The sequence below is a fragment of the Eublepharis macularius genome, chromosome 4, assembly GCF_028583425.1.
Source record: "Eublepharis macularius isolate TG4126 chromosome 4, MPM_Emac_v1.0, whole genome shotgun sequence".
Taxonomy (NCBI): domain Eukaryota; kingdom Metazoa; phylum Chordata; class Lepidosauria; order Squamata; family Eublepharidae; genus Eublepharis; species Eublepharis macularius.
The window spans coordinates 120,765,817-120,778,489 of record NC_072793.1 but is presented as its reverse complement, the minus strand read 5'-3'; the positions used below and the strand labels follow the sequence as shown (position 1 = coordinate 120,778,489).

Genomic DNA, 12,673 nt, shown 5'->3' with positions numbered 1-12,673 from the left:
AACAGGTACTGAGATGATTAAAGGCCAAGTATGAAAGGGGCTAAATGCGTTGTACTTGGTCTTCCTAATTTTTCCAACTATCCTTCTTTCTTTAGGTGATATCCTGTCAAAATTGTCCCCTTATATTCCATACATGATTCATTTGATACAAATTTTATTTCCATTTTTGCTTTATAATTATTTTCCATAACTTTTTTTTAAACAAGATTTTGGTACTTAGGAAATATTGTACTGAGGTTATCATCATCTGAAAAGATCTGCATTTTAACTGACTGTGGAATAGTCATTTGTCATTCTTCGAATAGTGTCACACCAATATCTTTGCAGTACTCAGGGAGTTCTGTATTTGAAATATTAGTAGTGCTATCCTAAACAGAGTTATACTGTCCTAAGTCCACTGAGGTCAATGGACTTAGAAAGGTGTAACTCTGCTTAGGGTGGCTCTGTAAAAGTTCCAAAAAGTTAAAAAGTTATGAATGGAGGAAACTCTCTTATTAGGTCACCAACTCTTTTTATCTTAGTTTCCGGAAACATTGTTCTTATTTGAAATCTAGCCTGGGTTCATAATAAACTCCATTTGCTATTACACTTAGGAGTGTCTTAATGTTTACATATGCTAGTTGAGTTCTATTGATTTCAATTGTACTATGACAACATATGTCATAGTTGACTCCGCCTTTTAGGCTGAAATCCTGAAACCTTTCACTCAAAAGTATTCCCATGAAATTCCCACTGATTGTATTCTAAGGATGACAACCTTAAGGGTAATTCATTTACACTGGCATTTCTTTCTCAATAAATTTTTTAAAAGGGGCTACTTAAAATAACCACATGCCTCTAAATCAATATATTTGTGCAAAATTATTCCAAGTAATTCAGCAGTCTTTACCAAGATATGTCTTGAATTCAATGAAGCAGTTTATTAGTTGCATTCCGTTTTACGGAATAAGAGTCCATTAAAGATTGTTCAAGCAGTTGCTTGTTGTTTTTGAAGAGATGAGGAGAGACTTTAGCATTTCAACTGTTCTCTTCCATTTACTTTTATGGACTTCAGTTGGCCATCTTCTTCAACTTCAATTCTCTCTTGTCCATTCTCAACAATTTTCCTTGTTGTGATTCGTCGCCCATTGATCACTTCAGTGGAAGTTGAGACAGACCTGAAATTGTGTGTTCCACTGCTGTCATCTCCAAATGACCTGCAGGAAACCATAGTGTGCAAACCAGGTCCAAATGAATTGAATCGAAAGTTAGAAAAGGCACCAAATCCAGAAAAGAGACCAAGGGGTCCGTGCAGTCCATTTCTGTCTTCCCTTCCATTGTTGTCATCATCAAACTGGTTGTCCCAGAAATCATGTGCAAAGATGTCCATTCCTCCAAAGAACTCCCTGAAAATCTCCTCAGGACTACGGAACACAAAGTCAAAATCAAATGGGCTGTGAGACTGACCTCCAGATGCACTTCTCCCTCTGTGCCGTGTTTCTTTTACTGGCCTGTCATAGAGAGAGCGTTTCTGAGGGTCTGACAAGACTTCATAAGCCTCAGCAACTGCTTTGAATTTCTTCTCTGCTTCTTCTTTATTATAAGGGTTCTTGTCAGGGTGCCACTTTAATGCCAGCTTACGGTAGGCCTTTTTGATGTCTTCTTGCGAGGCATTTTGATGCAGTCCTAGGACTTCGTAATAATTAACCATCCCAAAGAAAGTAGTTGATGGATTTGGAGATTATTTCGTTGGTTTTTCTAGGGGACACAAGGTCCTGCGTAGTTCGGATCCAATGGATCCTGTTGTTTTGGGTGTGGCACTTCTTTCCTCACAGCCCAATGGTAATGGTTTTGGTGCCAAAGGGAAAGAGAAAGGTTGCTTGCTTATCTTGTTTGATTTCAAGACACTTGCTACTAAGAAGTATTGTGAAGTCAGAAGCATCTCATCCAATCAGCATACAGTTGACTTTTAGCTCACTTGAAACATGCTGCAGTCCTATTGGTGGGAATTTGGTACAAATTATTACGACCTTGAAAGATCATATATCCCCTCTGTGATGCAACCTGTTGCAGGTACCTTAGATTGTAAACCTTTCAAAGGAGGAGGCTCTTTGAAGCCAGATCTTTCTAGGCATTTACTCTACAGAGCATCTTAGCAAGGCAGTCATGCTAGCCCAACACTACTCTTTCTCACCTCCATGTAAATGATCAGTAACCTTATTCCCTGAGTGATGACTACACTGTAGGGCAGGGGTGGGGAACCTTTTTCCTAGCGTGGGCCAACTTTATGCTGTTCTGTGCAGGGAGGGCAACATGTCATGATGACATTAGCAACATGCGTGATGACATTACTTCCAGGAGCGATGTTCTGTGCGCGCGCGCGCGTAGGAGAAAGGGCACTTGTATCCCCTTTCTCCCTACCGCCACTGCTGTGGCTTGTTCACGGAGGTGGCAGCAGCTCCGGCACCAGCACCCCACACTGTCGCCGCCGCTGCGAGCAGTCTGCAGTAGTGATGGCAGGGAGAAAAGGGATACAAGCACCCTTGCACGCGCACGTGTGCATGGGAGAAAGGGCGCTTGTATCCCCTTTCTCCCTGCCACCACCGCTGCGGACTGCTTGCAGCAGTGGCAGCAGCAGCTCTGGCACCAGCGCCCCCCACTGTTGCTGCCGCTGCTTGCTCTCGCTGGCAATAGCAGCGCTGGCAATAGCAGGCAGCGGCAGCAAGAGCGGTCTGCTTTCGCCACAACCTGCTCTCACGGTGCGGGAGCACCCTCCCCCTCAGGAAGGGGCACCCCAGGGAGCGTGCCTCCACCAAGTGGGTAAGTGGGATTGGGGGGAAGGGTGGGATCGGGGGCTTCGTCCTTCACGGTCCAGTTCAAATGGCTAGGGGGCCCTAGACCCCTTCCAGTCTGGTTTCCGCCCAGGACATGGGGTCGAGACATTGCTGGTCGCCCTCACAGACGATCTCCGCAGACATCTGGATCAGGGCGGATCAGCACTGCTGATTTTGCTGGATCTGTCAGCAGCGTTTGATACGGTCAATCATGAGCTTTTGACCCACCGCCTTGCCGATGTGGGGATTCAGGGGACAGCACTGCAGTGGCTGGTCTCCTTTCTCCATGATCAGGGACAGAGGATGGTGCTTGGGGAGAGAGTGTCATCTCGTAGGCCACTGGTATGTGGTGTGCCACAGGGAGCGATACTCTCTCCATTATTATTTAATATCTATATGCGCCCCCTCGCCTGGCTGGTGTGGAGTTTCGGGCTTGGGTGTCACCAATATGCGGATGACACCCAGCTTTATCTGTTGTTGGACGGGCGGCCTGGATCGGCCCCTGATGCCCTGGAGCATGCTTTTGAGGCTGTGGCTGGTTGGTTGAGACAAAGTCGGCTGAAATTGAATCCCACGAAGACGGAGGTCCTGTATGTGGGTCGTGGAGAGATGGCTTTGGGACCCCGGCTTCCTACACTTGATGGGGCAGCACTTACACTGGCCCCGAGAGTTAGGAGCCTGGGGGTGATTCTGGATTCCTCCCTGAAGATGGAGGACCAGATCACTGCAGTTGCCAGGTCTTCCTTTTATTATCTTCGGCAGGCCAGGCAGCTTGCCCCTTATTTGTCTCCCCGTGACTTGACTACAGTGGTCCAAGCAATGGTCACCTCTAGGTTGGATTACTGTAACGCGCTTCCCATGGGCCTGATCCGGCGGTTACAGCTGGTACAGAATGCAGCAGCGCGGGTCATTGCTGGAGCACCGGTGTGGGAGCATATTACACCGGTGCTACGCCAGCTGCATTGGCTGCCAGTGGAGTACCGAATCAGGTTCAAGGTTTTGGTGTTAACCTACAAAGCCCTACAAAGCCCTACGCGGACCTACGTATCTGTGGGACCGTCTTTCACCATATGAGCCCCGGAGGACTCTCCGCTCTGGTGGAAAACATCTTTTAAGTGTCCCTGGCCCTAGGGAGGCCCGCCTGGCGTCGACCAGGGCCAGGGCCTTTTCGGTCCTGGCCCCGACCTGGTGGAATGCTCTGTCTTGCGAGACAAGGGCCCGGCAAGATTTGCTTGCATTTCGCCGGGCCTGTAAGACAGAGCTATTCCTCCAGGCATATGGCTGATGCCGGGCAGTGCCCGCCCCCCCGTGAAGGGGGAGTTAAACCATCGCCCCTATGCGAACACAGAGGCATGTATGAACCACTATGCAGCATGAATTGTAATATTTAATGTTTTTAAATGTTTTTAAATGTATTATTTAATGTTTTTAAATGTTTTTAATGATGTTTGTATTTGTTATCCGCCCTGAGCCTGCGAAAGCGGGGAGGGCGGAATATAAATATAATAAATTAAATTAAATTAAATTAAAATTAAATTCATGGGCTGCATATGGCCCATGGGCCGGAGGTTCCCCACCCCTGCTGTAGGGCAAAGCCACCTTATTTGTTTTTTAAAAGTCACCATGTGATATTGTCAATCACACTGAAGAGGAGGAATCACACAGAATGGGAGAACTAAAACAGAGAAAAACAATGAGAAGACTCAGGGCGGAGCACTCCTCTGGGGAAGTGTATAAGAGGTCTTCCAGATGAAGCCACTGTGCCATGCAATCCAACCTTCAGCTATGGACAGCTATGTAGCACATAAGCAGAGCATAAAAGGAAAAACCTTCCCCTACTATTTGCCTCCTGGCACCTGGTACTCAGCTCAGGGTTGCGCTGGGGAGTTAAAATGGCCCTGGAGGAAGCCGGGCTGAATTGACCTTGCAGTGCTACAAGCCAGTTCTACAGGGGCCACTTAGCTCAGAACTGTCCGCTGGGGGCAGTGAGAGATGACAGGTGAGCCAACACCTGTCACTGGTGCCTCTGGCAAATTCTGAGCTAAGTGGCCCTTACAGCAAGCAACCAACCAGGTCTTGGCTCTGTTTGCTCCTGGCTGCCAGCAGTCTTTGAAGGCAGTGGTCCACCAGGAACTTTCCCTGTAAGTTAAATGGCTAATCAGCCCCTGCAGAGCATTAATCTTGCTTGTGTTTACCACCAGTTTTTGTTTGGGTGTTGAGAGGTTCCCTGAATGTTTCTTCACTACAGTGGTACAACCAGTTCATAAGATATTACTTTTCAGTAGTAAAAAGTTCTTAAATTATGTGGAAAAACACACAAAATGGTGCTGCTTTTCTGAGGGCTGAAGAGGAGTCTCATCACAGGTTGCTAAAGAGGTCATGAAGTCTAGTCAACAAGTACCTGTGCACCTAGGGATTTTTTTAATCAGTTGGATCTGCTTTCCCACAATGTAACTCTCATCCCCATCACTTCAACGGCAGCTGATGGGAACTAATTTTCCAAGCACTGCAGGGGCCTCATTTGGATTGGAACTGTGGCACTGGAGAAGAGGATTTCTGTGTTCCCCTCCAGCCTGTTTTCCTGACCTGAAATGGCTCCTGGGTTGTTATATGCTTCACTGGGGGGCTACATATGCAGCTCATCAATGCATGCACAACCTGGGCCATTTCTACACAACTTACCGGCCTCTGGAGCATTGCACAAAACACGCAGAAGATAGCATCTTCTTGTGGGAAATCACGCCAGGAAGATGCAATGTCGCGCAAAACTCCTGGATAATAGCGTCTTCCTCGCGCGATTTTGCGCGAGAAGATGCAATTTTCCACGTGTTTTGCGCAACGTTCCGGAGGCTGGTAAGTCATGTGGAAATGGCCCTCCCGAATCAGTGCAAGTAACATTTGCTGGTGCTAGATTAAGATGGGTAGCTGCGTTAGTCTGTCTGTAGCAGTAGAAAAGAGCAAGAATTCAGTAGCACCTATAAGACTAACAAAAGTTGTGGTAGGGTATGAGCTTTTGTGAGCCATGGATCACTTCTTCATATCCTACCACAACTTTTGTTAGTCTTATAGGTGCTACTGGACTCTTGCTCTTTTCTACTGCTGGTGCTGTTGGGTCAAGAAAATAATGCAGGGTGAAGGCTGAATCCCTTCCCACTCCTGCCAGTACTGATCCAAATGAGGTCCCTTTGCAGTACTTAGGCAATTAGTTCCTAGTAGCTACCATCTGACTGAGGGGAATGGGAACTGGGCCACATGAACCATGACCCAACTTGTTAAAAAGCCACCTTTAATTTGGCCATCAGAAGGACACTTTCAACACAGCACTCACCACTAGAGGTGGGCATGAACAGCAATACAAACCAAAAAAAAAAGCCACGAACAGCCCAATCAGCTGTTCGCGAACAAGCTGTTCGTGAGGCCCTGTTCCCAACGAACATGTGTTTGTTCCAAACCCTGCTTGTGGTGTTCATCAGCTGTTCAGCAAGCCAGACAGTCTGGCACCTTTCAATCAATTCCCTTGGCAACAGTAGGCACGGACTTTCTGAACTCTGTCTGAACTCCTGTTGTCCTGGAAACCCCAATCTAAGCCCAGGGGCACTTCACCCCCAACTCAGCCACTTGTCAGGGAAAACCCTGACAAGGGCTGATTGCAGCCTGTCGGGGTTTAAATTTCCCTCTCCCTGCTGCTGCGCAGTGCAGGAAGAGGGACATTTAAACCCCCCACTCAGTTGCTTGTCAGGGAAACCCCTGAAAAGCGGCTGAGCACAGCCTGCTGGGGTGAAATGCCCTTCTCCCTGCTGCTGTGCAGCAGCAAGCAGAGGGGCACTTCACCCCCAATTCAGCCACTTGTCAGGGGTTTCCCTGACAAGCGGCTGAGTGCAGCCTGCCATGGTTTAAATTTCCCTCTCCCTGCTGCTAGCTCAGGAAGAGGGACATTTAAATCCCCCACTCAGCTGCTCGTCAGGGAAACCCCTGACAAGCGGCTGGGTGCAGCCTGTTGGGGTGAAATGCCCTTCTCCCTGCTGCTGCACAGGGGTTTCCTGACGTCTCCCCCCTTCCCTCCAGCCGGCTGGAAGGAGGGAGACTTTGAAGGGAAGGAGGTTCCCCACGCCATTTGCAAATGGCGCAGGGAACTTTCTTCCCTTCCAAGTCTCCCCACTCTCTCCCACAAACAGCCATCCACAAACATGTTCATGAACAGGGTCATGTTCGTGGTTGTTCGTGATTCCCTGTTCGTGGATAGCAATGAACATCGTGTTCATTTTTTTGTCCTGTTCTTGCCCATCTCCATCACCACAATTGATTTCTTTGTTAGAAGAAGACTCACATAGATTTACCCATCTGAGCAGAGGAGAAATGCAATATTCCCTGAAAAGCTGTTGCTGGAGAGAAGCATCGTATAGATCAGCAGCAAGGCTTACTGGTAGGTGTTTAGGGGTGCTGTGATTAAAAAGAAAAGGCAACCAACATTTGAACTTCTCATGTCGAATTGAGTACCTCAGTTGATTTTCTCAACCATTTGCTCACAATTTTCAAATTTCAAACAGTTCTGCACCTGTACAGAGTTGGCACTTAGGACAGTGGCTGGGCGAGTAGCCATTGCTGAGGCTTGTTCATGATGACCGACTCGCTCAACCTACAGATGCCTCCAGGTCCCATCATAGGCAGGCCATGCACAACTGAGGAGCTGCTACATTCACCTTCAGGTGCTGCTTTGGGGCTTGCAATATGGAGGCATTCCTCAGTCAGCGGTGTTCATTGCACTGGTGCACACTCAGATTAGAACTGAATGGATTGAACTACACTCCCCAGGTGGCATTGCTAGGACATGTACATGCAATAAACATGATCATGCTTGGCTCCGGAAGTTAGGTAGGAAGGCAAAATGTGCAAGGCGAGACACGAGAGAGACAGGATGTGTAGCTTTCACAACCACCTCTTTTGAAGGTTGAGGTTGTTTAAGGGTACATTTCAAAATGGAGGGGGAGGGAAAGAGGACAGCCATGGGAAAGTATTTGCCATCTAGACTAGATAAACACTGAGCGGGCAAATTGGGCAAGACTAAAACAGAGACCATACAGCTTTTCCTTCCCACTCTCAGTTACTTCAACATCTCTTTTTTATTTTGTTGATTTGTTAAAACACAGGTGATGGATGAGAGACAGGTTTGAGGAAAGCAATGTGAGAACACACATGTACAGAGCACTGTTCATCCCTTGTTGAATGTTCAGGGGAAAACAACACTTTTTTGATAGACAGTGCTGTTTGCCATTTGCAGTCCTAGAAGAGGAGAGGTCAAGCATCCCAGTTCACCATAAGAAACACACCTTTCCAGTGCTTAAAGAGAGCCAGTGTGGTGTAGTGGCTAGAATAATGGACTAGGATTTGGGATACCCAGGTGCGATGCTTTGTTCTGCTATGGAACCTTGCCGAGTCACCTTGGGCCTGTTTCATAGCCTAGACTACCTCGTAAGGTTGTTGTGAGGGGGGAATGAAGCAAAGGCAAATGATATAAGCTGTTTGGGTCTTCACTGGGGAGAAAGGCAGGCTATAAATGAAATAAAATAAAAATACATAAAAGAAAGCACTCCACTAGGTGCCAATATGTTTCCAGCTCAGTTTAAACTGCTGGTTAAATCCCTAAAAAGTCTGGGACCAGGTACCTGTAGGGCCATCAGTACCCACACAAGTCTGCTCAACTATTTTATCAACTTATAATCTTTTATTCTAAGTTTCTGTCTAAGGTCATTTTATACAGAATATTTTTATTGCTTTGTATATTTTAATGTTGAAAATCACCTTGTAAATTCTTAATTCAGAGTGCAGCGTACAACAAATATATAGCATTGCATATTACCTACATGAGAAAAAACAACAACTGGAAAGCTATGACTTTACTGGAGAAGATATTATGTACAGTAATGGCACAATGTAAATGCCACATAAGAATATATAAGGTCAGAATTTCCTTACCGGACAGACCAAGGGCCATTTATAATTCTGTATCTAACAGTGGCTAAAGAGGTGCTTCTGGAATGCATACAAGCATTGGAGAGAGTTATCCAGTATTGCTTGTCTCTGGCAAATGGTACCATCTCTGAACATGGAGCATCAACTTAGATGCCATGGCTAATACCTGTTGATCAATCAGTCTTTTATGAATATCATACATTGTCCATAGTATTAAAGTGTCTTTGCTGCAGACCTACCACTTTCAATCCTCCCAGGCCATAAATGGCTATGTCTCTGAGGTGCTGGCAATGATAAACTGATTATTTCAGCCAATACTGGACAATACCCAGCAATTCCATTGTATGGATTGTGCCTAGTCTCTATAGTTTAGAAAGACTTGGTCAGGAATGACGCACCATTCTTAATGGTCTATTGGAAAACTCCCAACAAGTTTGTTTCTTCCAAAAAGGTAAAACATATTAGCAGTGATAGCTGGGTGGTGAGGAAGTATTCAAACTATACAGTTCAAAGTTGAATGTGTGCCAGCTGAGAAAATTTTTGGCTATACGGCCACTCCCCAACAGTAGTATGCAACAGTTGGCAATATTATAGGCTATGCCCAGATGTAGTGCAGTGGTTATAGTATTTGGTGTAGCAGTTAGACTAGAATTGTGGTTCACTGGTATTAAGTGCCCTCAAGCCATAGCTGACTTATGGCAACCCTTGCTGGGATTTTCAAGGCAAGAGTCTAACAGAGGCAGTTTGCCATCACCTGCCTCTGTGTAGTGACCCTGGTCTTCTTGAGAGCTCTCCCATCCAATTATTAACCAAGGTTAACCCTGCTTAGCTTCTGAGATCTGATGAGATCAGGCTTGCCTGGGCTATCTGGGTCAGGGAAGAATTGTGGAGATCCAGGTGCAAATCCCTACTCAGTCATGAAGAACACTGGGGAATCTTGGACCAGTCATTCTCTCAGCCTAACCTACCTCACTGGGTTGTTGTGAGGATAATATCGAGGAAAAAAAACATATAAACACCCTTGAGCTCCTTAGATGACATGTAGAATAAAAACAGATTATGTTCCCATGCTCATGGTTCTGCAGCCCTTACACTGCAGCCTCCAAGAGTGGGATGGTGCCAAAGGAAGTCATCAGAAGGAAAGTAGAGTTTTCTCCATGCAGAGGTCAAGCATCCCATACTCATTGCTGCTTGTAGATGAGTGAGGACAGACAAAGGAACGACGTGGGAAGCTGTCACCTAATCAGACAGTGTGGGAGATCCCCATGTGCTCCATCAGCATGAGCTTTCTCTGCCACAGTCCAATCCCTCAGTCTTGGTTGCATCTATAGTCCGGTTTGCAAACAAATTTTTTTTTTGGGGGGGGGGGTGTTCCTCTTACAGACCATTCTGAAATATGGGGCGTGTGTGTGTCTTCCTCTAGTTGCTGTCCCTCAGTGGCGGGTGATTCCTGCCCATTACCCAAGTCTTGCAGAAGGCACTGAAGATGAACTGGCACTGGAGTGATGCAATGTGGCGGTAAGCTAAAAAGGTTGCGCCGCAGACAAGAACAAGTGAAGAGAGAGAGAAAGGGAGGAGGGAAGGAGCAAAAAAGAAATCAAGATTGGAAAAGGGGAGATGCCCATATAAAATAACTAGACACACCAACTAGCTAGGCAGCCCCATCCCTAGAAACTGGGGCTTTGAAATGAGAAATGTTTTTCATATCTTAAATCTCAAGTACAAACAATAAAAACCAGCCCAGGCTGTGTTCTTTGAAGAGAAAGTACGAGTGACCTGAGCAGTGGTTATCAGCAGCGTCATTAAGATAAACCCTTAACATGATTTAAAGCATCCGAAACTGAAGGCAGCACTTTCAGATACTAACAAAATGGCCTGACATTGGGGATGAAAATCAATAGTAATCAGATGCCACTGAAAATACTCAAAAGTGTCCCCTGACTGATGGAGGTGAGATTAGTGTAAATATTTGTATTCTAATCAGTGGCACGCGAGGGTTGGAGGCGGCCTCTCTGTCTATTTAATTAATGGAGTGGCTTTTAAAAAGGATCCTAATCATATGTGATTGTATCTGCTTATCAACATTTTTGCTAATTAGATGATATGGAGGCAGTCGTTCTGCTAATTCCCTCATCCGAACAGCATATCCTGCACAGATAAAGTGCAGTCTCTTTTTAATAAGAAACAATCATGAGACAGACTAACCTTAATGGTGCTTATTATCCTTGGAGCTTTCCCTCCACCTCTACCTCTCCTTTTACTTAGCTTTTAGTTCTAGAATGCCAGATGGGCAGAACTCCTGTGGCCCTCACTCCTCTGCCCTGGTCATGGATTAAATATGATCAACTTCTCCATGGCAAGGAGTATACAAAAATCTCTGGGAGGCTTTTCTCCGAGACTACGTCCATAGCCAACATCTGCATTTCTCGTTGCTAGCATGCAAAACAGACTAAGTTTGTTAACAAGAATTAGCAACTTTTCACACTGTGACTCCCAAACTGGACTAAAGCTGGTTTCCAAGTGATACTTGTATGAACCTCCTCAACTACTGAGGCTTCCTGGGAAGTCATTGATACTACATATTTCCCGTTAGGAAGACTCACTTCAAGAGAACATGTGGGAGCACATTCTTTATTGTTTGGGTCTTTCAATTTTATTGTTTTTTGTGATTGTTGGCTCTTTGTTAGCTTCCTTGAATCCACAGAGCAAGATGTGATATAAACGTTTAAATAAATAATCAAAAAATACATTGGAGGGCCCTCCCTACAAACTCACTTTTGTTCATCCTTAGTAAGGACACTTTTGCACCTACACACTCAAACAGCAATAATTTACCTAGCAGTGACTTCTACTCTAAGTATTTTTCTTCTATAACATCTGCACTACAACACAGAAGGGAATAACTACTCCAGTTTGCAGTGGTGCATCAGCTAGGAAGACGTACTTCATCACTGGAATTACCAAGTGTTGTTTGACAATGTAGGGATAAACGCAAGGGATCCAAAAAATTTCTTCCTCTACTTCCTGATCCTTTGGAGGTCTACTCAGAATCCTACTCAGGTCTATTCAATGGGGCTTACTCCCAAGAAAGTATTCTTAGAATTGCACTGTTGATACCTCAGCCTGCTCTCTTGGTGATAATTTTAATGGGGATGTTGTACTGTGGCATTTTCACTGTTTTTTTACATTGCATTTTTATCCTCTCTTTATATACATATACATATACATATACATATACATATACATATACATATACATATACATATACATATACATATACATATACATATACATATACATATACATATATTCATGTCAAATTCCTCTCCAAATACTCCTCTGGTCAGGTATCCAGTGACTTTGTAAAAATAGTCTTCTGACCTGGGAAAGCCTTTCCAAGCTGTGAACCGCCCCATACTTGGTGATTTGTTTTTCTTGTGTTTAAAGGGGAGAAGGGTGATAGGGTCACAGCCAAGGGTTTATAGGCAGCCCATTAATCCTGCAACAAGGCCTGGATCTTTTTATCTAAAACAACATGAGCTTGAGACATTTGCTCTAAGTACTTTGAGTATCCAAACAAACAAAGGTCACACTTCACTCTGCCAGTCAAGCTGTCATCAAATTCTTCATCCTATCACATCCCTCCCCAACCACCACCTCCTTATGGGGATAGTGAGATTTTCCTGCTTTTCCAAAGATGATCTTTGGTAGATGATTTTGCTCTAGAGCGCAGCTAACATGTCAGGTTGGGAAACGAGGCTTGCTGGTAGTTTATGTTCTGTTACTGGCTGCACATGTCACTGGCATGACCTCGTTGATCTACTTAAGCCTGAGATACAATAACAGGCCAAAACAGCTGCTAACCATATGCTGCTGCATGGTGGTGGTGG

General features: G+C 45.3%; 1 protein-coding gene across 1 annotated transcript; it reads right to left on the bottom strand.

Moving 5' to 3' along the window:
* Window positions 1–1,009: 1,009 nt before the first annotated feature.
* Window positions 1,010–1,690, bottom strand: DNAJB8 (DnaJ heat shock protein family (Hsp40) member B8). Its single transcript, XM_054978308.1, has one exon. It carries the CDS (start codon window positions 1,688–1,690, stop codon window positions 1,010–1,012), a length of 681 nt encoding a protein of 226 aa, XP_054834283.1.
* Window positions 1,691–12,673: the final 10,983 nt, after the last annotated feature.